General features: G+C 46.5%; 1 protein-coding gene across 6 annotated transcripts in view; it reads left to right on the top strand.

The window, feature by feature from the left end:
- CTPS2 (CTP synthase 2) overlaps positions 1–26,708 on the top strand; it is a 123,089-nt gene extending 96,381 nt beyond the window's left edge. For 3 of the 6 annotated variants that reach the window (XM_071213243.1, XM_058291335.2, XM_071213242.1), the window contains 2 exons: positions 25,238–25,347; positions 26,473–26,708. In XM_071213243.1, coding sequence (XP_071069344.1) covers positions 25,238–25,319 — 82 coding nt within the window. In that variant the 3' untranslated portion in view covers positions 25,320–25,347; positions 26,473–26,708. Of the gene's footprint in view, positions 1–116; positions 231–23,699; positions 23,804–25,237; positions 25,348–26,472 lie in introns of all 6 variants that reach the window. The other 3 variants (XM_058291332.2, XM_058291330.2, XM_058291333.2) reach the window with 2 other exon arrangements.
- The last annotated feature ends 333 nt before the right edge of the window (positions 26,709–27,041 follow it).

Below are 27,041 nucleotides of genomic sequence, written 5' to 3'. Positions count from 1 at the left end.
TCACCCTGATTGTTAGTAAGTTGAATAATTTGGATTTATTTCTGGGATTTCTATTTTGTTCTATTGATCATTTCATTTCTTATATAGGAACCTTACCATCTTTTTTATTATCATAGCATTACTGTAAATCCAGCCCTTATCTATCGTCACCCATTACTATTTGAAAACTTGAAAAAATGCACTTCGTGGGAAGCATATATGACTCAAGTGATTGGTGCCTCCTGGAGAAGGTGAGCTGGCACGGCAGACAGGCGTGGTGAGCTGACAAACAAGATGATGCAACAGAAGAAACACAAAGAGGAAAGACAACGAGAGACACATGAAATCAGGGAGCTGAGGTGCCTCAGGTGATTGAGGGCCTGTCTCCCACATGGGAGGTCCCAGTGCCTCCTAAAGAGAAGATAAGCAGACACAGAGAGCACTTAGCAAATGGACACAGAGAGCAGACAGTGACTGCAAAGGCGATAAAGAAATAAAATAAATCTTAAAAAAAAAAGTATTTCACTATTCTTCCAGATGAACTGTACATTGATTTTTTAAAAAAAGATTTATTTTATTTATCCTCCCCTCCTTGTCATTTGCACTAGCTGTCTGCTCTCTACTCATCTTCTTTTCAGGAGGCATTAGGAACTGAACCCAGGAGCTCCCATGTGGGAGAGAGGCACCCAATCACTTGAGCCACCTCTGCTCTCTGCTTGTTGTGTTTCCTTGCTGTCTCTTCACTGCGTCAACTTGCTGTGTCATCTTGTTTTGCAAGCTCGCCACACCAGCCTGTCATGCCAGCTTGCTGTCTTGCTCCATCGTCTTTAGGAGGCACAGGGAACTGAACCTGGGACCTCCCATGTGGTAGGCGGGTGCCCAACTGCCTGAGCCACATTCACTTTCCTATACATTGATTTTAAAATCAGATCTAAATAAAAATCCCTTTGAAATTTTCATTGGAAGTTCATTAAATTTAAATATTAGTTTGGAGAGGTTTTATATCTTTCCTTCTTCTTTAAAAGTGTAAGGAATGGGCCAGAACATCATAGATGTTGGTCGGGGTTATTACCATTATATCTGGGTATGTGTTGTTTGGAAGATTAACATTACCGACCCCCATCCCAGCAAACATCCCTTGTGATGCTGTAATTGTGGGCTGCCAGGATCGGTGCATGTGTATTTGTGTGTGTGCTTGTATTACCCAGAACTGCTTATTTTATTTGAGGCATTGCCTGCTCACAGCTCTCTAGCAATTTCTTTTGACTGTGTGCTCGCATGGGGACAGCTTTTCCTGCTTTGCATGTTGGGCGTCTTCCTGAATTAATGATCGGGCCTTGCACTCGGGAAGCAGTGCATTGGTTTTCACACCGTGCCCTGGGGAGCTGGCGTCTGCGCTGCAGTGAGGCGCAGGCCCAGGGGGACTCGGGCGCTGCCCTGGCTGCCGCTGCAGCCACGCGGTTTCTCTTGGTCTGCCTCGCTTGCGGTGGTTCTGCATCAGAGAGTCCATCTGAAGAAGAGCTTCCTGGGGCTGCACCGCCTACGCGGTGGAGTGGAAATTACAGCGTGGCCCATGTTGGATGTGTGCTGTGACCCTTCTCGGCCACTTGAGAGCCCCCATTATTTCAGGCTGTCACATGTGAAAGGAGGGTGACAGTGAGACAAGTCGATGGCTGAGAGAAATAATTCAGGCCTAACTCTCTGTTTGCAAGCTTCGGCTCTAGGCAGATGTCGTCCGGTTTGTGTGGACTCCCGTCTGCCTGCGCCATGACCTGCTGATTCCCACACGGGGGCTGGTGGTCTCTGGGTAGAGCTCACTGGCAGTTTCTGAGAAAAATGGCTGCTTGCTAGTGACTCTTGAGCACGATACAGTATGTCTGGAGAGGAAGAAAAATCTCTTAACAGAACTCTGATGCTGGTGTTGGGATTGCAGCCAACCAGCAGGTCTAACGCAGTCTTTTTTATTTTTTATTTTTAAAAGATTTATTTATTTAGTTATTTCTCTCCCCCCCCACCCCCAGTTGTCTGCTCTCTGTGTCCATTCGCTGTGTGTTCCTCTGTGACCCGCTTCTATCCTTATCAGCGTCTCCAGGAATCTGTTTCTTTCAGTTGCATCATCTTGTTGTGTCAGCTCTCCCTGTGTGCAGTGGCACTCCTGGGCAGGCTGCACTTTCCTTCACTCTGGGCAGCTCTCCCCACAGGGTGCACTCCTTGCGCGTGGGGCTCCCCTACGCAGGGGACACCCCTGCGTGGCAGGGCACTCCTTGCGCGCATCAGCACTGAGCGTGGGCCAGCCCCACACGGGTCAAGGAGGCCCGGGGTTTGAACCACGGACCTTCCATGTGATAGGCGGACGCCCTAACCACTGGGCCAAGTCCATCTCCCCTAACGCAGTCTTGAGGGAATTCTTGCATCTCAGCCACAAAATGGAGCATTCTTTCAGGGCGGGTGCCATCTCTCTTGGTCTCCCTGGTTCCCTAGCACAGAGGGGTTGTTTATCACCCATTAGAGTAACAAATGTAGGTCGCACGGGAGGGTGGGAATGGTCTAGCCTGATCGTGACACATTGCAGTGTCTTCTGCCCACCTCCTATTCACCCCAGGTCCCCCACCCCAAGTAGGGTGAGATGGGTAAATATACAACACCCAACACTGGACACATGACATCCACAGCAGTGTATTAGTCACGGAGACTCAAACCCCAGGGAAGGACGACACCATGTGCCACGCATGGCCACACGGACTTGCAGGCAGGAGCAGAGGGAACCGGCAGGGGCCGCGGGACGTGGGCTTTGTAGTAACAAGAGGGCCAAGTGCCCCCTGGTTCCCATGAAGATGTGATTGGTTGATTTGCATAATCCTGCATACTGGCAGGGAACTGAAGCCTGGTAGGTTGAGGACCAGATGGGTGCAGCTGGTCAGCTGAGAGAGGAGCTTGCTGGGTGGGGAGCCTTTTTCTCTGGGTAGGGGGGGCAGCATATATGGTGAGAGCAGGGAACTCACTTTTAGGCCTTTAGGGCCCTGTAAGGCTCAAAGATGTCAAGGGGGCACTTGAATATTGCATCTTAATTCCAGGCTTTACTATGCACAGTGGGGGATTTTCAGTTAAAATTGGTGACCGTGAATAAATCCAGTGAGAGACACCAGGATTCCAAATTGCACTTCATGGGAAGGGAATTTGGGCCAATGGATAGGGCATCTGCCTACCACATGGGAGGTCAAGGGCTCAAACCCCGGGCCTCCTTGACCCATGTGATGAGCTGGCCCATGCGCAGTGCTGATGCGCGCAAGGAGTGCCCTGCCACGCAGGGGTGTCCCCCACATAGGGGAGCCCCACGCGCAAGGAGTGCACCCGTAAGGAGAGCCGCCCAGCGCAAAAGAAAGTGCAGCCTGCCCAGGAATGGCGCCGCACACACGGAGAGCTGATGCAGCAAGATGATGCAACAAAAAGAGACACAGATTCCCAGTGCCACTTAACAAGAATATAAGAGGTCACAGAACAACACACAGTGAATGGACACAGAGCGCAGACAACTGGGGAGGCGGGGAAGGGGAGAGAAATAAATAAAAAAAAAATCTTAAATATTTCTATAAAAAAAAACAAAAAAAAAACAAATTGCACTTCACCTCCTCTCTGCCAGCTCCACAGTATAGTGTTCATCAGCATTGAAAAGAAAATGATGGCTTTGATGGCCAGGCTCTAATGTGAGCTGAGTTGCGGCTGTATTTCTGTCCAAAAAGATTACTGCCTATAATGAACCCTAAACAAATGTGACAAGGCATATGAACATTAGAATGATGACTTCCTGTCTCAGAAATTGGCTCTGATGATATTTAACTGTATGGTATGTGTACAATTGACATCTTTAAAGCAGGGACTATAAAAATCCTTGGCTTTGTATAGGTATACCTGAGCCATAACCTCTGCTGCCTAGTAGAGAACATCTATCTTTTAGTGCCCAGGAAGTTGTAGTAAGAATATTGTTTTGGGATCTATCACTGGTGAGCTAAATTCCTAGCTACTCCATTATCTACAGAATAGCAGTACTTATGAAGACCAGTTCTACCTGGTTTTAGATATGTGGCAGTCTGTTCAAAAGGCGTAATAGTTTTAGGGTAATTTAAAAAAATACATTAAAATTTTTTTAACGCCCCCCCCCCCAAGATGGCTCCCTCATCTGTCTGCTCACTGTGTCTGCTCATTGTCTCTGCTCATTGTGTCTGCTTGTTGTCTCTGCTCATCTTCTTTAGGAGGCACTGGAAACCAAACCTGGGATCTCCCATGTGGGAGGCAGGTGCCCAACCACTTGAGCCACATCTGCTCCCAGTTTTAGGGTAATTTAAAAAGTCTTTATAAGCATCTCAAAAGCATGTGCAAAAATCAAATTGAGAGCCTTGTTCTGGGGGTTCCCAAGACCACCCACACATTTGGTGGTTTGCTAGAAGCACTAAGAATTTAGTTGTACTCATGCTAAGATTTATTACAGTGACATAAGAAGCATACATAGGGAAGTGGATGTGATTCAAGCTCCTGCCTACTGTTGTTACCCCATTTATTCTTTGTTCGGATGGACTTCAGAATGAGGAAACGCAACCTTAGTACAATCAAACTTTATTTAACCACAGATCAGTATTGAACTTGAACCTGGCCAGGGCAATGATGGAAGTGCCCCCTGGTATTGCTGCACAAGCCTAGCCAAGGCACAAACCTGGCTGAGGCACCAGTGGAAGCACCTTCAGTGTTGTTACAGCTCAACCTGGGCCGAGCACAGGCCTGGCTGAGGCACCAGAGGAAGCGCCTTCAGTGTTACAGCTCAACCTGGGCCAAGGCACAAGCCTGGCCGAGGCACCAGTGGAAGTGCACAGCTCAGCATTGCAGCTCCACTTGCCACTCAGTGTTTGTCATTGCAGCTCAGCTCGGCATGCTCAGCTTGCTGTCACACCTCGAAGCTCCACATTTGTTGTTGCAGCTTGGCTCAGGGTGCTCACATCCCAGCTCAGCAGCTTGACCCGATGTTATAGCTCAGCCCACAGCTTAGTGTTCAGCTTCACTCCGTGTTTGCAGCTCAGTGTTCCTCTGGCCGGGGAGAAGATGGAGTGTGCCCTCAGAACTTGGGAGCCGCTCTTGATATAGTCTAGCTGTGTGACCGCCCCTGGGGGTGGAGCCCCAGTGGCAATGTTCTGATTGGTCAATCACTGGTTCTGAGTGAGGGCATTGGTTAGGGTTTGAAAACAAGATTAGCATATTATATAAATAGGGTATCCTAACTGGGAGGTGCCGATTGGCTGGCTATGAGAGGTACTGTTTGGCTGACTATTATTTAAAGCAATGGATTCTATTGGTTGAAAATTCTCTTACCCTATTGGTTGTTTCAGGATCCCTCTTCCTATTGGTTAGTTCAGGATCACTCTGCCTTGGGGTCCCAGGCTCAGTTACCTGCCCACTCCTCCACCTACCACATGGGAGGTACCTGGTTTGGTTCCTGGTGCTTCCTATGGAAGACAGCGAGCTGGTACAATGGGCAGGCATGGCAAGCTGATGCAACAAGAGACACAAGAAGAAAAACATAATGAAAGACACAACAAAGCAGTAAGCAGAGGTTCCTGGTGCTTCCTATAGTGGATGAGCAAGACAGTGAGCTGATGCGACAGGCGGGTGTGGCAAACTGGCACAACAAGATGACATAACAAGAGACACAAGAAGAAAAACATAATGAGAGATGCAACAAAGCATGGAACAGAGGTGGCTCAAGTGATTAGGCACCTCCCTCCCACATTGGAGGTCCTGGCTTTGGTTTCCGGTGCCTCCTAAAGAAACAAGGAAAACAAACAGACATAGCAAGTGCAAACAACGAGGGGCAGGAGGAGAAATAAATAATTTTTTTTTTTTTTAAAAGAAGCATACACAGCTGGGTCGGTAAGGGGAAAGAGACAGGTGGTGTGGCAAAATCCACTTGCAGGGAAGTGGCTGTGGCTCAATCAGTTGGGCTCCCGTCTACCACATGGGAGGTCCTGGGTTCGTGTCCTGGGGCCTCCTTGTGAAGGGAGGCTTGCCTGCACGCCAAGGTGTGCCAACTGAGCAAGGTGACACAACTAAAAGGGAGACAAGCAGAAACACAGAAGAACGTGCAGCGAATGGACACAGAGAGCAGACAGCAAGGAAACCTCAAGGTGGGGGGGATAAATAAAAAAATAAATACAGACACAGAAGAATGCACAGCAAATGGAGACAGAGAGCAGACAGCACGCAAAAAACCCCAGGGAGAGGGAATAAAAAAAACCCATTTGCAGGTTTGCTATGTTCTCTCCCTCCTGTGAGGTCATGCAGAGCTCACCTTCCCCCCAGCAGTGAAAATGCAGCAGCACGTGTGGGATGTTTCTACCCAGGGAAGCCCTTTGAGACTCAGAGTTTATAGTTTTTATTGTGCAAGTCTAGCATGCCGTTTTTAGCATAAATAGACCCAGTGGGAAATTATGCTCTATTAAATAAGCCAGCTTAATGATTTGCTGTTATGTCCTCTGTTGTCTAAATAGAATTTGTCTCTTGTATGAGAGGTAAACACAAGTTTGCCTTGTGTTGCTGGCATGTGGCACCACGGAATGAAACTTCTACTTGAAATTGTAAGAAACAACTTTAGAAGACTTGTACTAAATGAAATATACAAAGGTGCTTATCATTGAGTTCTTCAGAGTCTAGAAACAAAGTACATAATCTTTGTTCAGAATTCCATTTTTAAGCAACTGAAAATAAGAGATTGGAGTCTAAAAGTTGCAGCCATTTGGGGAAACATGTTTTTAAAGTGTAAAACCAGAGTCTTAATGACATTTAAGTAACATTTTGCTCCAGGTTGTAGGACCTTGGATTCCATGTCTCTGCCCAACATTTACTCTTGTTTATGCAGAGAAATAGTCCTTTCATGACAGAACGGGAGACAGATGGGTGCAGAAACAACAGGAGGGAAGTTACTTGGTGATTCACTGTAATTGCTTGACCGTGTCAGACCAAACCCGAAAGTTAAACCTACTTTATAATACCTGGAGCCAGTTCCTGCCACTTCCTGATTCCTCTGTGCTTTTCTATTCTAAGTCCATTCTGTTCTTCCCCCTTCCCTTCCCTCTGTACTCTCATCTTTGAATCCTGGCAACTGGCAGGGAGAAAAGGACCCGTTTCAATCACCATTGTCTCTGGTCTCTCTTCCATGACTATTGAGATTTTCCTTCTCAGAAACCTGCTGGCTTCTAGAAACGTGGGGAGATTTTGTTTTCTGTTCACTTTTAGATGTAGCATTACTGAAAATTTGGAAAATAGGAAAAAACCGTGTTGTCGCCACTTTAATTTTCTGGTTCATATAGATTTTGGAATGAAGAAATGTGACCTCAGTACAATCAGACTTTATTTAGGCACAGCTCAGTGTTGCAGCTCGGACCTGGTCAGGGTGATGATGGGAATGCCCCTGGTGTTGCAGCTCAGGCCTAGCCGAGGCCCAAGCCTGGCTCAGGTGCCCGTGGCAGCACCTTCAGTGTTACAGCTCAAGCCTGGGCCAAGGCACAAGCCTGACCAAGGCACCCTTGGTGTAACAGCTCAAGCCTGGCCAGGACACAAACCTAGCGGAGGCCCCGGCCTGTAAGAGAACAAAAACTCACCCGATTGTGGAGAAAAGAATTTTATTAACAATCTTGCAAGAATGGGCATGCAAACTGGATACATGGCTGGCGTGCCAAACAACAAGAAACAGTGCTATTTGTAACCTAAACCTAGCACGCAGGACCCTCCCCTGTTCCCCATTGATTGGGTACTTCAGGGGTTACAGCCTATCCGAGAGGTCTAACTAAGTTACCCAGGTCCTGCTCTCAGTTGCCACTCCCGCTCTTTCTACACTCTGTGGCGGGCTGGGTGGGCTCAGTGCTGCTTTCACTCCTGGTGGCTTTTCAAATTTGGAGCCACTTTCACTATTGGCCCCGTCCCCACTTCTCACCATTGGCCCTCCCTCTTTTTGGCACCACTTTTCAAATTCTTGGCATGCAAAAGCCACTAGAACCCCTTTCTCTCCCTCCTTGAAGGGTAGAGCCAACTCTGGCTTCCCCTTTGTGAAAATTAAACGTAACCCTTTCCTTACAAATCCCCTCTCCTTCTTTTACACTCTCTTTAGTTTTCACAATTTAGTTTTTAAAATCTGCCAAGAGCCTCCTCACATTCTTCATCGTAGAGATCTTCCTCTTTAAGGGAGTGTAAGTTGTTTTGCTTGCAGTGTATGGGCATCTCTCTGGTTAGGGCTATTTCAATGACTTTTTGAGCTAACCATTGGGCAAATGAGATGATGCAGCATGCAACTGCTGTGAGTACCCCAGCCATGATGATGAGGGAAGTCAGGACGGACAGCGCCACTCCTTTCCATTTTCCAAACCAGCTCTCTAACCATCCTGTCAGTGGGCTGTCAATGCCAGAATTTTCTGCTAACTCTTCAGATGAGGCTGTTAAGCCTTGCAGGGCTTTGGTGATAGTCCTGTCTGGGGCCATATTATTGGGGATGAAGATACAGCAGCTACCTCCAATCATAACACAGACCCCTTCTTTTTCTGCTAGCATTGTGTCTAGGGCTATCCTGTTTTCCCATGCCATTCGGCTGGTAGCATCCAACTGTTCTGCTATTCCCTTAACTGCATCCCTATTGTAATTGGTAAATCTTTGTTGATTATAATATATATAGTTAATACAATCCACATTTTTGTTAACGGTGACCCACCAGAACAAGAATGGCTCAAATCCTGCAGCTCCCTGATTTCTAGCTTTAAATTCATTAGGGACTCCCCAGGGAACTCCTGTACTATCTAGATAAATTTTGTCATCAAGGGAACCAAGTAAACTTCTTTTCATTCTTTTTCCCTGGTTTTGTGTTTCTTTCTCTTTTTCAAATGGCAGGGTACATGGAATGACCAATTGAACCAGAGCACAGGTCCCTCCCCATTTCTCAGGTAACACCTGTTGGAGGATGCCCTTTCCACAGTACCACCAGAGGTCTGCTTGGGGTAGGGCCAGACTGGAGAAATTGCCAGTACTATCCTCACTCACGTTCCAAACTCGTGTACACAGGGCCACAGTCCCAAGGTCCTGGAGCCATTTTCCCCTCTTAGAGAGACAGGCAGAGTGACTTCCTGGATCAAGGCAGGAAGCCAGTACAGCTTTGGTGTTTCTTTTTTTGACAGGAGGGAAGAGAGAGGACAATATACTATAATTTTCACCAGGAGTAGCATTCTGGAAGAGGAGTATCATGCACTTAAACTCCCTTTCATGCTCTTCCATGCCTAGTGGAAAGGGTACAATATGAGCTGTGGGTCTGCCTGTTGCACAAGCATAACACTGGCTTTTGTTCAGACTCTGGACTGTATATTTGACCCATTCTACCCAGGCATTTGTGTCCCCATATCCTGTCTCTATTTCTATGGTTTGCTTTAAATCTTCTGCCTTAAGTATCCTGACTGCTTTGGGACCATTTTGCACTGGGGAACTGGCCTTTGGTGGGTTTTCCTGTGGTATTTCTGATGGGTTAGCTGGAGAGGGTGTTATTGATGTCATATCTACAGGGGAAGGGAGGACTCGAATACAGAACCTCCCCAGAGGATTTTTACCTATAACGTCTGCTCCCATTTCATATACTCTATAGACTACTTGGTCCCTGGTGCTGCTCCCAGTTTCTAAATTGTCTGCCTTCTTAATAGTTACTACTAGGTTACACTGGAGGTTTTTGCAGTCTGGTGGGGGATTACCTTTATAAAAGGCTATTTTTGTCATCCTGCAGTTTCTAGTGAGTATGGCCTCTTCCATTCCTGGCGGTCCACCCCTTGTACTCAGTCGTCCACCACACACAGCTCCAATTGAGACAGGGGGGTGGTTGAGATAACCTCTCAGTGACTTTGGGCATAGATATTTATTTTGCCCACTTAGCCACCACTGATGTCCTAAATCCCCATATTTTATCACTTGGCAGGTGTCAAACTGCACAGTCTGAGACTCTAGGCCTTTGGTTATATTTACTATCAATTTAACAGGGCTTGTCATGACCCAAATCTGAAACATCATAGTTAGTATAATTATTCTCCTTTTCAGAAACTTTAAATCCTCCATCTGCTAGTCTCTTGAGGCACTAGACAAGGTGGATATAGATAATAGCCTTCCCTCTAAGTGGAGGGATATCTTCCTGCAAAGTTCACTGATATAGAGTCCAACCAGTCCTTCCCCCTTTCTGATATGCCCTCCCAACTATTGTCTTTTCAGAGTGGCCTTAAGGGATCCAAAGTTGGAGTTACTTTTCAGGGCTCAGAAGGTATTGTTGGTTATTTATAGTCCAGCTCGGGTACTGGTCCTGTTACTCGAGAGTGGTGGGTCCAACCTTTTCCTGCTGTCTGAACTGCAGTCTCAGTTGTCAACAAAACTTCATAGGGTCCTTCCCAGGTTGGCTGAAGTTTGGATTCTTTCCACGACTTGATTAGGACCCAACTGCCCGGTTGGTGTTGATGGACAGTAAATTCGAGAGATGGGGCCTGGGCCAGGAAACCACGATGCCTGAGGGATGACAAAGCAGAGGACAAAGCCTGTATATAATTCTTAAGGAAGAGATCCTTCAACTCTAAGGAAGGCAGGTCTCCAGTCCTAGGAAAAGGCAAGCCAAAAAGCATTTCATAAGGAGAAAGTCCCAGTTCTTTCCTAGGGGCAGTTCTAATCCTCAGTAGGGCTATGGGGAAGCACTTAGTCCAGGGTAACTTTGTTTCTAAGACCAATGTAGAAAGATGCTTCTTTAAAGTCTGATTCATTCTCTCCACTCTCCCTGAAGATGGCAGGTGCCAAGGTGTAGGGAAGTTACATGTAACACCCAGGCTTTGTATAACATTCTGCAGCACATGGGAGGTAAAGTGGCTACCATTGTCTGCCACTAACCCACAATGAGGAATGATTTGTTTGAGGATAATTTTAGAAGTTCCTGATGCTGTAGCTGAGGCCAGAAGATATGCCTCCATCCATCCTGTCAGATGATCTACAATAACCAGAACATACTTTAGCCGACCCATTGGGGTCATTTCCGTGTAATCAACCTGAATACTCTGGAATGGCCTGAGGCCCAGCTCCCTTACCCCTTGTTCTCACTTCCTTAAGACTTTCCTATTGACCTTTTGGCAAATCATACATCGTTCACTTATTTGTTTAGTGACAGTATAAAGGCCCATGCATCTAACATATTAAGAACCAGATCACACATGGTCTATGCCCCTCAATGACTCCCTGCTAATACCTCTCTCATCACTTGTTTATTCAACATTTGCCTGCCATCTGGGAGGAGCCATCTCCCTCGATCATCTAGGGTCACTCCTACCTGCTCCAGCTCTTTCACCTCCTTTTCAGAGAATGTGGGGACCCCGAACTCCTCAAGAATGGAGGGTATCAGGATCATCAACTTCAAAGGAGAACTAAGGGAGGCTTCCCTAGCCTCCTTATCTGCTAACCTAGTGCCCTTTGCTTCAAACCTATGACCTTTCTGGTGTCCATTTACATGCACCACTGATATTTCCCTGGGTAAGAGTAGACTGACTAATACTTGTTTGATTAATTCCCCGTGGACTAGCCCTTTTCCTTTGCTCTTACTCAATCCCCCCATTCCCAAATTTTTCCAAAGGTGTGGACTACCCCAAAGGCATACTTAGAGTCAGTGTAGACTGTACCATCCTTTTCCTCTAATAATTTGAGGGCTTGATTTAATGCACACAATTTGCAAGTTTGAGCTGACCAGTCATTGGGTGATCAGCCAGCTTCTTTCACCTCACAAGTTAGCCCATCCACAACTGCATCGCATTGTGCCTCCTTCCTTCTAGGACTCTGGAGGACCCATCTATGAATAATTTTTCCCCCGAGTGCAGGGGAAGATCCCCGAGGTCAGATCGGACTCGGGTCTGATACTGAATCAGGTCTAAACAATCATGCTCAGGAGCCTGCATTTGGTGAGATCCCTTCCAAAGGAAGGAGGCTGGGTTTAGGCTATGGTCTGTTGTCACTACCAAGTCACGTTTTCCTTTAGGATAGCCTCATACTTCAGAACTTGGGAATCAGTCCACCACCTTCCTGCTTTTTGAGACAGACTAGTTCTGCCCTGATGAGGGGTGCTAATGACTAAGGCCCCCCTGAAAGCCAGCTTCCTGCTCTCTTCTACCAGGAGAGCCTTTGCTGCCACAGCTTGAACGCATCTGGGCCATCCCCTGGACACAGGATCCAGGATTTTGAACAGAAAAGCTACAGGTCTCCTTTGACCTCCCCAGATTTGGATCAGAGCCCCCGAGGCTGTCCCTTTATCTACCGTAACAAACAGGTGGAAAGGTTTCTCAAGGGGAGGGAGGGCTAGAACAGGGGCCTGCACCAGTGTCTATTTGAGTCCCTCTAAAGCCTCTCTCCCCTGGGAGCTTACACCTTCATTCTTAAAAGGGTGCTGAAGAACGATGGAGTCCAAGACAGCTGAATCAGCGGGGCACGCCTTCCCCTCGTCCACCCTGGGGGTCCCCCTCTGAAGCTTAGGATCCCAGACGAACCCCCGAAGTTGTTAGAAGGAAAGCTGCAAGAAAACAAAAGCTCACCTGATTGTGGAGGAGAAAGAATTTTATTAAGGATCTTGCAAGAATGGGTGTGCAACCTGGATAACATGGCTGGCGAACCAAACAATAAGAAACAGTGCTATTTATAACCTAAACCTAGCTTTCAGGTCCCTCCTGTTCCCCATTGATTGGGTACTTCAGGGGTTACAGCCTATCCGAGATGTCTAAGTTACATGGTTCCCGCTCTCAGTTCCTGCTTCCGCGCTCTCTACACTCTGGCGGGCTGGGTGCTGCTTTCCCTCCTGGCGAGCTTTTCAAATTTGGCGCTGCTTTCACTGTTGGCCCTGCCCCCACTTCTCACCATTGGCCATTCTCACTTTGGCCTCACCCTCACTTCTCACCATTGGCTCCCCCTCATTTCGGTGCCACTTTTCAAATTCTTGGTGCTCCAAAGCCACTAGAACCCCTTTCCCTCCCTCCTTGAACAGGAGAGCCGGCTCTGCCTTCCCCTTTGTGAAAATTAAGCTTAATCCTTTCTTACATGGTGAAAGTGCCTTCCATGTTGCAGCTCAGGCCTAGCCAAGGCACAAGCCTGGCTGAGGTGCTGGTAGAAGCCCCTTCAGTGTTAAAGCTCAAGCCTGGGCCAAGGCACAAGCCTGACTGAGGCACTGGTGAAAGTGCCCCCCGGGGTGAATATGGAGGTGCATGGCTTGGCATTTCGCCTCAGCTCACCCTCCATGCTCGTCATCACAGCTCCGCCCAGCATACTCACAGCTTGGCTTACAGCTCAGCTCAGCATGGCAGCTTGTCTCAGTGTCACAGCTCAGCTCGCAGCTCGATGTTCCTCTGGCTGGGATGATGGTGGAATGCACGCTCAGGGCTTCAGTGTTCGGCTTGATATAGTTTAGCTGGGTCACCGCCCCTGGGGGTGGAACTCACAGTTGCGATGCTCTGATTGGTCAGTCACTGGTTCCGAGCGAGGGTATTGATTAGGGTTTGAAAACCAGATTAGCATATTATGTAAATAGAGTATCCTAACTGGGAGGTGCTGATAGGCTGACGATGGAAGGTGTTGATTGGCTGATTATTAATTAACGCAATGGATTCTATTGGTTGAAAACTCTCTTGCCCTATTGGTTGACTCAGGATCCTTCTTCCTATTGATTAGTTCAGGATCCCTCTGCCTAGGAGTCCCAGGCTCAGTAACCTGCTCGCTCCTTTAAATAGCACCCAATATCCCACCGGCCGAACACAATCGCACTCATTTTTGAACGTTTCTTCCAGTCTTTCTTCTTTTTTTTTTTTTTTTAAAGATTTATTTATTTATTTCTCTCCCCTCCCCCCCACCCTGGTTGTCTGTTCCAGTCTTTCTTCTTTATTTTTATGGTCATAATGACAACAGCGAGTGTGTGTATACATACATAATAAATATATATACACATATGTTTTCTCCCCACTCTTTTTTTTCTGTCAAACCAACAAAAACGATGCAAGAATAGTATAGCAAATACCTTGTATACCCTTTGCCTTAGATTCATCAATTGTTATAATTTTGCCACATTTGCTCTGTGCATATAAACTCATTTTGGAGCCATTTATAAGTTACATAATGCTCACCCCTAAATATTTTATCATGCATTTTCTGAAATTAAGGCCATTTTCTCACATAACTGCAATATAATTATTTCAATTTTAAACTTTTTATTTTGAAATGCTTTCAAACTTATAGGAGCATTGCAAAAGTACTACAAGCCCTATAAAGAACTCCAACATACCCCTATCTCTCCAGATACCTAGATTCACGAATTTTAACATTTTGCCTTATTTGCCATATCATTCTATCTAACCATCAATCTCTCAATCCATCTATCTTTTTTTTTTTTAGGGGGTACTGGGGATTGAACCTGGGACCTCATACGTGGGAAGCAGGCACTCAACCAACTGAGCTATACCTGCTCCCCCATGTATCTTATAATATAATTATTATGCCTAAGAAAATATTAATTCAATGACATCACTTAATATCAAACCCATATTTAAATTTCTCCATTTATCTCCAAATGTCTTTTTAGCTCTCTTAAAATAACTTTAAAATTAAAAAAAAAACAATGATCCATTTACGATTTATTTGGTTATGTTTCTTTTAATCTGAATAAATCTCCCTTTTTCAGTTTTTCATAACATTGACTTTTTTTTTCCTTTGTAACATTGACTTTTATGAAGGGTCCAGGCTGGTTGTCCGGTAGAAGTGACCAGAATCTGGGGTCATCTTATTGTTTCCTCATGATTAGAATCAGGTTAAACCTTTTTGGAAAAATAGTTCCCTGGGACTGTTATGTACTATACAAGTACACATCAGGAGGTACGTAAGGCTCAGTTGTCCCACTGTGGGCATGCTAAGTTGATCACTTGGTTAAGGTTATGACTGTCTGGATATCTCCAATGCGAAAGTACGTTTTCCCCATTTTGGTTTCTAAAATACCATCCTTCACTAACATGAACCAGGGCCCCTGGGAGAAACGGTCAAGTCCAGGTCTGGGTCAGGGAAAGTACAAGATGAGCTGGGAGCATATTACTGTACTTCAAGCAAAGAAGGGTTAAAAAAAACTAAAAACACTAATGGGGGGAAGCAGAACTGGCTCAGTGGTTAGGGCGTCTGCCTACCACATGGGAGGTCCGCGGTTCAAACCCCGGGCCTCCTTGACCCGTGTGGAGCTGGCCCATGCGCAGTGCTGATGCGCGCAAGGAGTGCCCTGCCACGCAGGGGTATCCCCTCCATAGGGGAGCCCCACGCGCAAGGAGTGCGCCCCATAAGGAGAGCCGCCCAGCACGAAAGAAAGTACAGCCTGCCCAGGAATGGTGCCGCACACATGGAGAGCTGACACAACAAGATGACACAACAAAAAGAAACACAGATTCCCGGTGCTGCTGATAAGGATAGAATTGGTCACAGAAGAACACACAGCGAATGGACACACAGAACAGACAACTGGGCGGGGAAGGGGAGAGAAATAAATAAAAAGTAAATCTTTTAAAAAAACCAAACTACTGGGGTCATGTTTTTTTTTTTTTAATTTTATTCATTTTGTAAAAATATTACATTCCAAAAATATGAAGTCCCATTCAACCCCACCACCCCCACCCCACCACTCCCCCCCCAGCAACACTCACTCCCATCATCATGACACATCCATTACATTTGGTAAGTACATCTCTGGGCACCTCTGCACCTCATGGTCAATGGTCCACATCATAGCCCATACTCTCCCACGTTCCATTCGGTGGGCCCTGAGAGGGTTTACAATGTCCGGTGATTGCCCCTGAAGCACCATCCAGGGCAACTCCAAGTCCCAAAAATGTGGGGTCATGTTTGTTACAAGGTCAAAGAAGGATGCTTGAAGTGGCTCCCACTGCCCTTAGTTTGGACAATTTGAACATCAAACAGAATAAAGTTGGTATTCAATTATATATAACACATTACATTTTAAAAATTCCATGAGCCTATAATGATACTCAGAAAATTTGACAGTTAAAAAAAGCGCCATTTTTTAAAAATGCAGAAGCAACCCCTGATGTAATAACTGATCAAATAAGGATCATCAGTGGGTGCCAAAACATTGGGTGAAAGGTTGTGGGAGACAGGCTATTCACAGGTTCTCCAAGTCTCACCATAGACTATTTGCTAATTACAAAAGCTTGCATTTGAACTTAACATTTTTCCAAGTTGCCTGATGTTTACACTGTTCAATAGCAGCATACGTCAGCATCCACTCAGCACACATTTCTTAATGCTTCTTCTATCCCAGTCACTGTGTTGGGTGCTAGAGAATCAAGTGCTTCTTGAAGAAGAACACTGTCCCTGTCCTGGGACCCATCAGGGAGTGTAGCGGTTCTCTAAATTTTGGGGGTGACAGTCTTTGGAGAATGTGATGAAGGATGTGCACCTACTTCCTGGAAAATGGCACAAACCTACAGGTTTGCGCATAGTTTCCTGGCGTTTATAACCTCATCTGCATCTATAGACTTTCTTCCAGGGGTCCTCAGAGACAGACCCCGGTCTAGGAAAGGACACAGCCCTGCCAGCACTCAATGCCAGCCGCGTGGGAAATGCTGGAGTTAGAGCTCACCTCTCTTCGATGGCCCCAGCCTAGGTTGCTCCTGGTTTCTCAGGATTCTGATGAACGTGAGGATAAACATCTTTCTGCAAGTGCTAGTATCATCCATCCACACAGCGATCCCGCCCGGGGTCCTGTAGACACCTGCTGTTGGAATCCACCCCGTCCTCCCCATATTTTCTGCCATGTTGCAGAGGTGGGGGGCGTGGACCTTCAGAGTGAAGGCTCGCTCGACTCAAACCTGGCTCTTGTATTTCCCTCACTGGGTGTGACTTTGCTCTTCTGTCCATCTGTTCCTTTATTTTTTTTATAAAAGGGGGTGGTGGTGGTGTAATAATACCTGCTTCACATGGTAGTGATAAGGATTAAGGCTCGCCTGAAATGTAAAGCACCCAGCAAAGTACCTGGTCCATAGAAGGGACTTAAATGGGAATTATTATTATCATGAGCATCCTTAATTCCCCCTTTGCTCAGGTCTCCCTCATTGCTTGCTTACTGTGAAGCCTCTTAATGGGCTTCTATGTCTATAGCTTTCCTTCTTCTAATCTATCTTCCCAGCCGCCGTCAGAATGATCTTCCTATGTTATTTTGGAGCTTAAAACCCTCAGTGACTTCCTTTGGCTTCCAGGATAAAAGGCACACAAAACCGTCTGGAAGCTCGCTGTCCCCTCAATTCCCCAGAGCTTTTGTGCCTTGCCTCTGCTCATGCTGCTCTCTTGGCCTTTGATAGACAGTCCCGAACTGCTTAGCAAGAGGGGAAGTAGATGTGGCTCAAGCGATTGGGCTCCCGTCTACCATATGGGGGGTCCTGGGTTCGGTTCCTGGGGCCTGCTGGTGAAGGCAAGCTGGCCCATGCTGCTGCGGAGAGCTGGCCCACGCCGCGGTGAGCTGGCCTGCACTGTGAGCGGATGCAACAAGATGATGCAACAAAAAAGGAGCCATAGAGGAAAGACAATGAGAGATACGACAAACCAGGGGGCTGAGGTGGCTCAAGAGATTGAGTGCCTCTCTCCCATGTCAGAAGATCCTGGGATCAGTTCCCGATGCTTCCTAAAGAGAAGACGAGAAGACAAGCATACACAGAAGAATGTGTAGTGAATGGACACAGAGAGCAGACAGTGAGTGCAGATGGAAAGGGGGGGCGGGATAAATAAAATAAAAAGAAATCTTAAAAAAGAAAGGGGGGGAAATAGCAACCTGTGCCCCCTCAGGGGCACACTGAGCTGTCAGTGAGGAGTGGCCCTTCTGCTGTTCATAGCGTGTGCTTTCCTTTCTCTAGTGCATGCTTGCCCCACGTTGGGTGTTCTGCTTTCTGTCCGACTTGGACAGTAGGCAGCTCACATCCTCTGCATGAATCTGCCATTCAATTTCCAGCACCATTCCAAAATGGAATCATCTTGCTTGCTGACTCCCATGGCTGATGTTGCCAGGGGCCATTCTTGCAATACATGGTGCAAACATTTTGTGTCTGCGGGGACAGTATGGATGAGCGAGTGTGTGCTATGGATTTAACTTCTGGGTCTGCCTCTCACTTAGAAGTCATCCCACTCCTAAACTTCGTATTCTCAGGTTTCAGGGTGCAGAGAAGAGCAACTAACATGGTGCTTTGTAAACATATTTGTGAAAATGTGTTTCGTGGGGAGTGGATGTGGCTCAAGCAATTGGGCACCTGCCTCCCACGTGGGAGGCCCTGAGTTCGGTTTTGAGTGCCTCCTAAAAACAAAAACAAACAGGGAAGCGGACTTGGCCCAATGGATGGGGCGTCCGCCTACCACATGGGAGGTCCCTGGTTCAAACCTTGGGCCTCCTTGACCCATGTGGAGCTGGCCCATGCGCAGGGCTGATGTGTGCAAGGAGTGCCCTGCCACGCAGGGGTGTCCCCGCATAGGGGAGCCCCACACGCAAGGAGTGCACCCCGTAAGGAGAGCCGCCCAGCGCGAAAGCTGCCCAGCAGCTGCCCAGCCTGCCCAGGAATGGTGCTGCACACACGGAGAGCTGACACAGCAAGATGACACAACAAAAAGAGACACGGATTCCCAGTGCTGCTGATAAGGATAGAAACGGCCACAGAAGAACACACAGCGAATGGACATGGAGAGAAGACAACTGGGGGCTGGGGAGGAAGGGGAGAGATATAAATAAAAAATAAATCTTAAAAAAACACAAAAAACGAAAAATATTTTTAAAAAACCCAAAAAACAAAAAACAAACAAGCAAAACGAACAAGAAAACCAACTCAGGGGAGCCAATGTAACTCAGTGGTTGAGCACCAGCTTCCCACAAATGTGGTCCCGGTTCAATTCCTGGCGCTGGTACCTCAAAAAACAAAAACAAAAACCACACAACACCATGTTTCATCTCTCCTTACATTTCAAACAACAGTGAATTGGAAAAAAGCAGCAACGATTTTTTTTTGTCGAGGTAAAATTCATGCTGTATAAATTCCATCATTTTCAAGTGTACTATTCAGTGGCTTCTCATATATTCAAGAGGTTGTGCAACCACCACTCTGATCTAATTCCAGAACAGTCTCAACACCCAAAAGGAATCTCCCTCCCCACTAAGCAGTCACTCTCCACTCTCCCCTCCTCTCAGCCCCTGGCAACCACTGATCTCCTTCAGTCTCTCTGGACTTACCTATTCTGGGTAGTGCATATAAATGTGGTCAGACAATAGGAGGCTTTTTAAAAAAAATAATTCTTTTAAACATCTTTAGAACCCCTGGATTGTTTGACTTCAAATCCATACCTCGAGGCTTTTTCTGTTGAAGTGTTATTAAGAGACCCCATGTGAGTATACCTTCCCTGGGGCGTAAATGTACCTCGGCTTAAAGGAGCTGTTGGTTGATCAGGCTTGGCTGCAGCCTGGCTGCCTGGCTGCCCACCAGGCGCGGAGTTAATGGTACCGGAAACTACTGTGCTTTTGCTGATTGCACTACGCCTTGATCGAGCTCTACAGTTCACTATTAAATGCAAAACGCAAAGCATGCTAAGTTTTTATTCAGTTGCTCTTACATTTTCTGGCTTCCAGGGGCCTTTTGAGATGGAAGTGAGGACAGCAGGAATGAGGCTTTCGGGAAACCTTGTGCGTGGCAACCAGTTTTAAACCCTGCATGTTCACCTGAAATGGATTTTGACATACATACTGCTGGAACTTGTGCCTCCCGGGGATTTTTATTTTGTCTTGTAAGAAATGGCATGGTAGAAAACTTTTGAAAAGAGAGCTTCCATCATTTTGGGGTAACATGCGTGCCTGAGAGGTATTTACTATGACGTTAATTCACTGTAAATAGCCAGGCCATCGAAAACAAAAAACAAAAAAACTTCTCCAAGAAGTGATCAGGAGGACCATTGTAGGTGATTGTGTGTGTGCTTTTAAAATTGTTGCTCATTTCTTTTTAAGTTAGCCCTATTCAATAGCCCTTTCTGCAGTGATGGAAATATTCCAGAAGTTGCTCTGTCGAATATGGCAGTCAGCAGCCCCGTGTAGCTAGTGAGCCCTTGAAGTGTGGCTAGTGTGAGTAAGGAACTGAATTTTCAATTTCATTGAATTTTGATTGATTTTGCTGGGCAGAACGAGAGCCACCTAGTCCCAGCTCTAGGGGAGGATGGCAAGAGCGTAACCAGGCCTGGCCCCAGGAACGCAGTCCTAGGGTCCCAACCCACTGCCAGGTTTGCAGGGGTCGGGCTTGCCAGCAGAAGCATGACTCACAGCACCGGAAGGAGCAAGTTTCATTCACACAGAGAAGAGACAGAGCAAGGTCACCCTCACTGGTGGGTGTCAATTTCCCACAGGATCTCCCGGGGGACTGGGTTTTATCCCACCAGACTGACACACTTGGCCCTGAGCAGAGGATGTGTTGGTGGGTCCCGGGGAAAGGCAGTGGGTGTGCTAAGACTCCTCCCTACCACAGACTTAAATTTAGAGAACCACCCTGGCTTGTGGCTATTGTGTTGGATGGTGTAGTTTTGTGGGCTTTTTAAAAAAGATTTATTTTATCTACTCCTTTCTTCCCCTTCCCTCGTTGTTTGAGCTCGCCGTCTGCTCTCTGTGTCCATTCGTTGTACGATCTCTGTGTCTGCTCGACTTTTTTCTTTAGGAGGCACCGGGAACCAAACCCGGGACCTTCCATGTGGGGACAGTGCAGTTTTAAATCTTTCCCCTCACCAACTGTAAAAGGACACACACGAATGGTCTATAGTCTGTCACTTGAATGGCATTTTGTAACATTTAACCTGCAAGACCCTAATACCTGATAGCTCTCCCTACTAAAGCAAATCGTGTGTGTGTGTGTGTGTGTGTGTGTACATTGGGGATTATTTAAAAAGTCAGGTTAGTGTTAAGATACAGTTGAATTGTCTGGATTTAAATGAAAAAAAAAAAAGACCCAGAAAGCCCAGCTTATGACTTCTTTAATTCTGTTCTGGGTGAAACAAAAATGAGCCCCTAAGACAACCGCGGCACAGGGTAGCCACTCGCGTTTTATAGAAGGCGCTGAGGTGACGTTTTATCTCTAAAGTCAGCAAGGTCAGCAGCAATGCCTGTTTTGACGAGTCTGTTCTTGAGTGCCATGGTTTAGATTTTATTGTCCCACTTCGGGTCTCTGAACACATATGACAGGGAGTTAGGAAACCCAGTCGTTAACCTTGGAAATGAATCATTTCAAGCTAATCCTCAATTTGTCAGACTCAACATACACCATTTTGATGTATTGGCGGAATTTGGGGCAGGCAGGCCTCAGACAGGAAATGAGCCCCGTTAGCCTAGAAACAGATCCACCCGAGTCCACTTGCTCACGCTGCTAAGGAATCACCGTTGGTACAGGAAAACAATTCTAGAAATCACGTGCCGGTTCTTTTTATTGCCACGATGTTTTAGGGCTAGACCATGTTATCAATATGTAACCCTCAAAAATAGCAACAGCTCATGCGCAGTGCTGATGCGCGCAAGGAGTGCCGTGCCACGCAAGGGTGTCCCCCGCGTGGGGGAGCCCCACGCGCAAGGAGTGCGCCCGTGAGGAAAGCCGCCCAGCGCGAAAAGAAAGTGCAGCCTGCCCAGGAATGGCGCCGCCCACACTTCCCGTGCCGCTGACAACAACAGAAGCGGACAAAGAAACAAGACGCAGCAAATAGACACCAAGAACAGACAACCAGGGGAGGGGGGGAAATTAAATAAATAAATAAATCTTTAAAAAAAAAATAGCAATAGCTTATCTTTTTTTTTTTATCCCCCCCTTGCAGCTTTTTTTTGACGTGCTGTCTGCTCTATGGGTCCCTTTGCTGTGTGTTCTTCTGTGTCTGTATTTATTTTTATTTATTTCCCGCCCCCCCCTTGCAGCTTGCTTGCTGTCTGCTCTCTGTGTCTGTTCGCTGCATGCTCTTTCACGTTTTTGCTTGTCTCCCTTTTCGTTGCGTCACCTTGCTGAGTCAGCTCTCCGCGGCGCTTGCGGGCTGGGTGGCACCCCGTGGTGCCTGGACGGGTGGCTCTCCATGGCGTGTGGGCGAGCCTGCCTTCACAAGGAGGCCCTGGGACGTGAACCCAGGGTCTCCCATATGGTAGACGGGAGCCCAACTGATGGAGCCACAGCCGCTTCCCAGCTTAACTTTTTATAAAGTTTTTAGAGCACTTTCATACCTTCCCTTCTGGGGAAGGAGGCGAGTTTGAGAGAATATGGGGGTCCCTTGACCTTTTGGCCCTGCTCACTCGGAGTGTTGTGCCTTGTGCCTTGGTGGGCTCAGTTGCCCCTCTGCAGCGTGGCTTAGACACACGCTTGTTGCCTGGTTTAGTATGTGGGGGATTGTGGTCCCAACTCTACTGAGCCATGTGCCAGGTGAGTCACTCAAACCCCCTCATCCTTCATTTCTTCCCAGCTAGTGAGTTGGATGCAATGTCCTCATGGCCTTTCTTTGCTAATTCTGTGACATGAAATGGTGCATGGAACCAGGAGTGAGTTTACAGTTGAGGAGCAAGAGTGCATGGTTAAGGATATATCAACTTTTTGGACCAGCCCCCCCTCTTTTTTTCACATTCTTCAATTATTCCTATGTTTTCTTTCTTGGAGACTTTTGAAACAAAAGTGATTTTCCTGAACTAAACTCTGAGTGGGAGCTATCTACTATCTTCTACTTGGTCAGTTTTAGGGATATGCCAACTTCTGTGTTTATCTAACATACCTTGTCCTTGCTGCCAGGGCTTGATCTTTTTCTCTCTCTTCTACATGCATGAACCCCCCTCTCCTTTCCATTATTTCGTCCAAACGCCAGGGAGGAGAGTGAGGACCAGCATGAGGGTGCAAACCAGAAAGCATAGATTGTCTTTTTGATTTTGTCACTTTATTGATATGTTTAGAGTCAATCTTTGTTTTCTAACCTGTCAGCAGAGGGTTTCTCCAATTGTTTCCTGTCCCTCCCTTTTAAAAAGGTGAATTTCCCCTGTTCTGGAATTCAGGTTTTTGGGTTTTTAAATAAATTTTTATTTCTCTCCCCTCCCCCGCCGCCCCAGTTGTCTGCTATCTGTGTCCATTCGCTGTGTGTTCTTCTGTGTCTGCTTGCATTCTTGTCAGCAGCACGGGAATCTGTGTCGCTTTTTGTTGCGTCATCTTGCTGTGTCAGCTCGCTGTGTGTGCAGCGCCACTCCTGGGCAGGCTGCACTTTCTTTCGTGCTGGGCGGCTCTCCTTACAGGGTGCACTCCTTGCGCGTGGGGCTCCCCTACACGGGGACACCCCGGCGTGGCAGGGTAGTCCTTGCACACATCAGCACTGCGCATGGGCCAGCTCACCACAGGGGTCAGGAGGCCCGGGGTTTGAACCCTGGACCTCCCATGTGGTAGGCGGACACTCTATCCATTGAGCCAAATCCGTTTCCCTCAGGTTTTTAATTGTTACAAATCAGCAAGGCCTGGCCAAGGTTAGGCTCAGTAAAGCATAAAGGACATCCTGGCGGTGCCATCTCCATAGATCCAGGGAACTCTGGCTGTCTTGCAGAGTTTTTTTTTTTTTTTTTCCAAATTCTACTCAATTTATATGTCTTGCAGAGTTGATCAGCCCGCTGGCTTATTTGGAAGTGAGCGAGAGGAACCCCACGCTGAGCCCATGGCTCAGAGCAAAAGTCCAATTGTAGGGCTACCTGATGGAGAAGGTGTGTTTTAGGGGAACATGTATGTCGGTAATCAGTCTCATTTTGAATACTATGTGCTGGAGAAAGTCAGAGCATCCTGTGTATTTCTAATTTGAGAATAGCATGGTGCAAATTATTTTTCCAATTCTTGGCCTTGCGAGAATGTTTGCTGGAATGGAAAAGCTTCGCCAACATGCATGTCCTTGGTCCTGATGCCCACCATGTCCACGCTCCCTGTGGAGTCCGCTGAGTACGAGATGGCCAGCACGCCCACAGTGGTGTTAACTAGGGAGCTTCTGTGGTCCCCAAGCAGAGGCAAGACACAACCTGCAGCTGAAAAAAAGGACGGGGCTGACTACTGTAATCAGGGACATGTAGCTATGTTCACTCTTCTCTAGTCCTTTTGTTTTGCCAAAGGAAGCTGTTGTTAGGAGGGTGGAAAATAAAAAAAAAAAACACCAACTCTGAGTAGCCAGGTGCTATTTTATCCTGTGTTATAGCACTTGAGAACAAATTGAGATCAGTAGAAACAGGACTAAATGACTCAACCCCAGAAGGATTGAGATTTAGGCTCTTGTATTGACAAGAGTAGATTCACAGAAAATGAATGGGTCCATCAACTCAGGCTTCCATTATATCAATCTGTTAATGTCATACCTCTAAGAGAAGGCAAATAAGGTAAGGGGGTGCTGAGAGCAATCTGCTTTCAAGGCATTTATTGAAGTTTAGAAATGATCATTGACCTTTAGAAGAGTATAAATTTTAATCGACATTGCAATGCTTTTTATAAATGATCTGAATAAGTAACTTCCAATTTAAGATGAAAGCAAGTGATCAGTTGCTCTGGCAAAAGGAGGAAGGCCTTTGTGAATGGTTGGTCTAACTTCTTCCTGTAGCGATTAGGAAGTGATAATAGAAGATTCCTTGGGATTTTCTCCGAGCTGGGATTGTTAAAAAATCTCTTCGTGCAGTTTAGGATCTCCCAGCTTTATTGAGCGATTCATGAATCAGCAGTATTCCATTCAGAAAATAGAAGGGAACACTGCTGAAGGAGTAGAGATGGGACACTCCTAGAGGACGCAGGTGGGAGCAAGCGAGGGCAAGTTCTGATTGGCTGATGTCAAGTTTCCACTTTATATAGTGGGGTTCTTACAAAGTGGGCCAGTCTGATAACCTCTCTCTCCTGGACGGAAACTGGTTTATCAGCAGGTGTTGCTCCTCTGCCGTGCTATAGGGCGAGGTCAGTTTTTGTGGAAAGCCCCTGCAGGTCATTGTTTCTGTCTTCTGGAAAAACCCTTCTCAGAAAGGGGTCCCTCCTTGCAACACCCAAGGCAGGCAGCCATTTTATTTTACTTAACAGTGTTAATTTTGCAAAGTGTTTGGGATGGTAAAAAGAATAATTGTCCATTTTGTTTTGTTTCACACCTTGCTAAATTAACCCCTCTTTTGATCTAGTGATCCATACAGTGATGCCAGTGATGACAGCTTTTCAGAACCAAAAGTGGCTGATTGGAAATATGCTAAAACTAATACATGACTCGGAACAACGAGGATTGCTGGAGAAGGTAAGTCAGAGGTGTGGAATTCTTGTTTTCTTGTGTTACAGACAAGCTGTCATCTTGGTGTAGGGCCAGGCTTCTTAACCTTTTTTTGTCCCACAGACCCCTTTGCCAGTCAGGTGAAAACCACAGACCCCTTACTAAATCCACACTCTACTGCGGATTATTTAATAAATCTATCACACCCGCACCAACGTCCCCATGAGAAAAGTGTTTTTCTGAATTTCAATTCAAGCTCTCGGACCCCTGGTTAAGAGGCCCTGGCATAGAAAGAGGCATTGGCGGCCCCTGCTCCCTCGAGGATGCTTCTCTGTGACAGGCATAGTTAGCAGGACAGACTCGTCAGCTGTCGGTGCTCAACCTTGGATGCAGAATTAGCATTGGGGCAAACAGAACACATCTAAGGCCAGGCATAAATCGATCAGGAAATCTATCAATGTATCTCGAGCAGCTGCAGGGGTTGGAGTAGTAATTGTCCAGGACAGGGGTTGGCCCACTCTCTGTAGGACCAGATATAAAGTACTTTAGGCTCTATGGGCCAGGGTTGCTTTTGCAACAGCTCAGCTCTGCCATTGCAAAGCAGCTGTGGACCATATGTAAATGAATGGGTGTGGCTGTGTTCCCATAAAACTTTATTTATAAAACACAATTTGCTGGCTCTAGGTCTCTCATAGAAAAGATGCCCTTGGACTTGTATAAGATCAAGTACTGTTATATTTATTGTAGGGAGATGCAAGAAACTGGCCTGATTTCCAAAGGCAGCTTATTTTGCCCAGATCTCTAATTTGCTTGATTAGAGAGCATAGCAGGCTGGTAGCTTTATTAAATGTATGTGCAGGGGTGGATATTGCCTAGGATAACCCTACAAGTATGGCAGGCCTTGAATTGGATGAATTGCTCCTTGGCAGGCATGCTGATTTTTGAAAAATTGTAAAGAGTTCCTTGCTCTAGTGTGAGATCTCCTATTTCACCAAGGGTCAGGCCCTTCACGTTCACGAGTGGAGAAGCAAATCTGTACCTCTTTGGTTCATGTCCAACACGGAGCAAACCAAAATGGTGCAGAGTTTAGCTGGAGGTATCTTTAAGTTTGCTAATATTCATAGCCTTTATTATTATTATTATTTTTTAAAGCCTCTGAAGTAATTGAAGTCAAGATGAGGGAACAATCTGAAGAAATCGCCACACTTATGTAAAATCACCCTGTTCTTCAACAAACACGGGACAAAAAGCCTTGAAGGAAATCAGTAAGACAGTTCCATGAACCTTCCAAAGGGTACTTTCCTTTGGCCTCCAGAGGTGGCCTCTGGTCACCACAAATTCCTCTAGCTGATTAAACTTTTCCCAGCCACCTCTCTGGGGAGAAAGTGTGTTCGTGTGCATAGCATGATATGAAGACGGAGCGCCCAGAGCCCGGAAACCAAGTCTTCGCCGTGTTGTGTGGAAAGGATAGCAGGGCAAGTGCTTTCATGAATCTTGAGACAAAAATTAGTCACCTGCAGATATGTGCAACCCAAGATTTTATCAATTTCTCACCTTAACTCCTTTTTCCAGTTAAAAGTCAAATGAAGCAGATCCAGGACTAGGGTGTGGTAAATAAGGCACCTGCCTCAGGCACAAAGTTTAAGGGAGGGGGACATCAAGATCAATAACATGTATTTCTGAAAATTGAAGTGAACTTCACAGAACATAAAATGAACCGT

Source organism: Dasypus novemcinctus, chromosome X (genome assembly GCF_030445035.2).
Source record: "Dasypus novemcinctus isolate mDasNov1 chromosome X, mDasNov1.1.hap2, whole genome shotgun sequence".
Lineage (NCBI taxonomy): Eukaryota > Metazoa > Chordata > Mammalia > Cingulata > Dasypodidae > Dasypus > Dasypus novemcinctus.
Note: the sequence above shows the minus strand (reverse complement) of the source record. Positions and strands in the feature narration are given on the sequence as shown.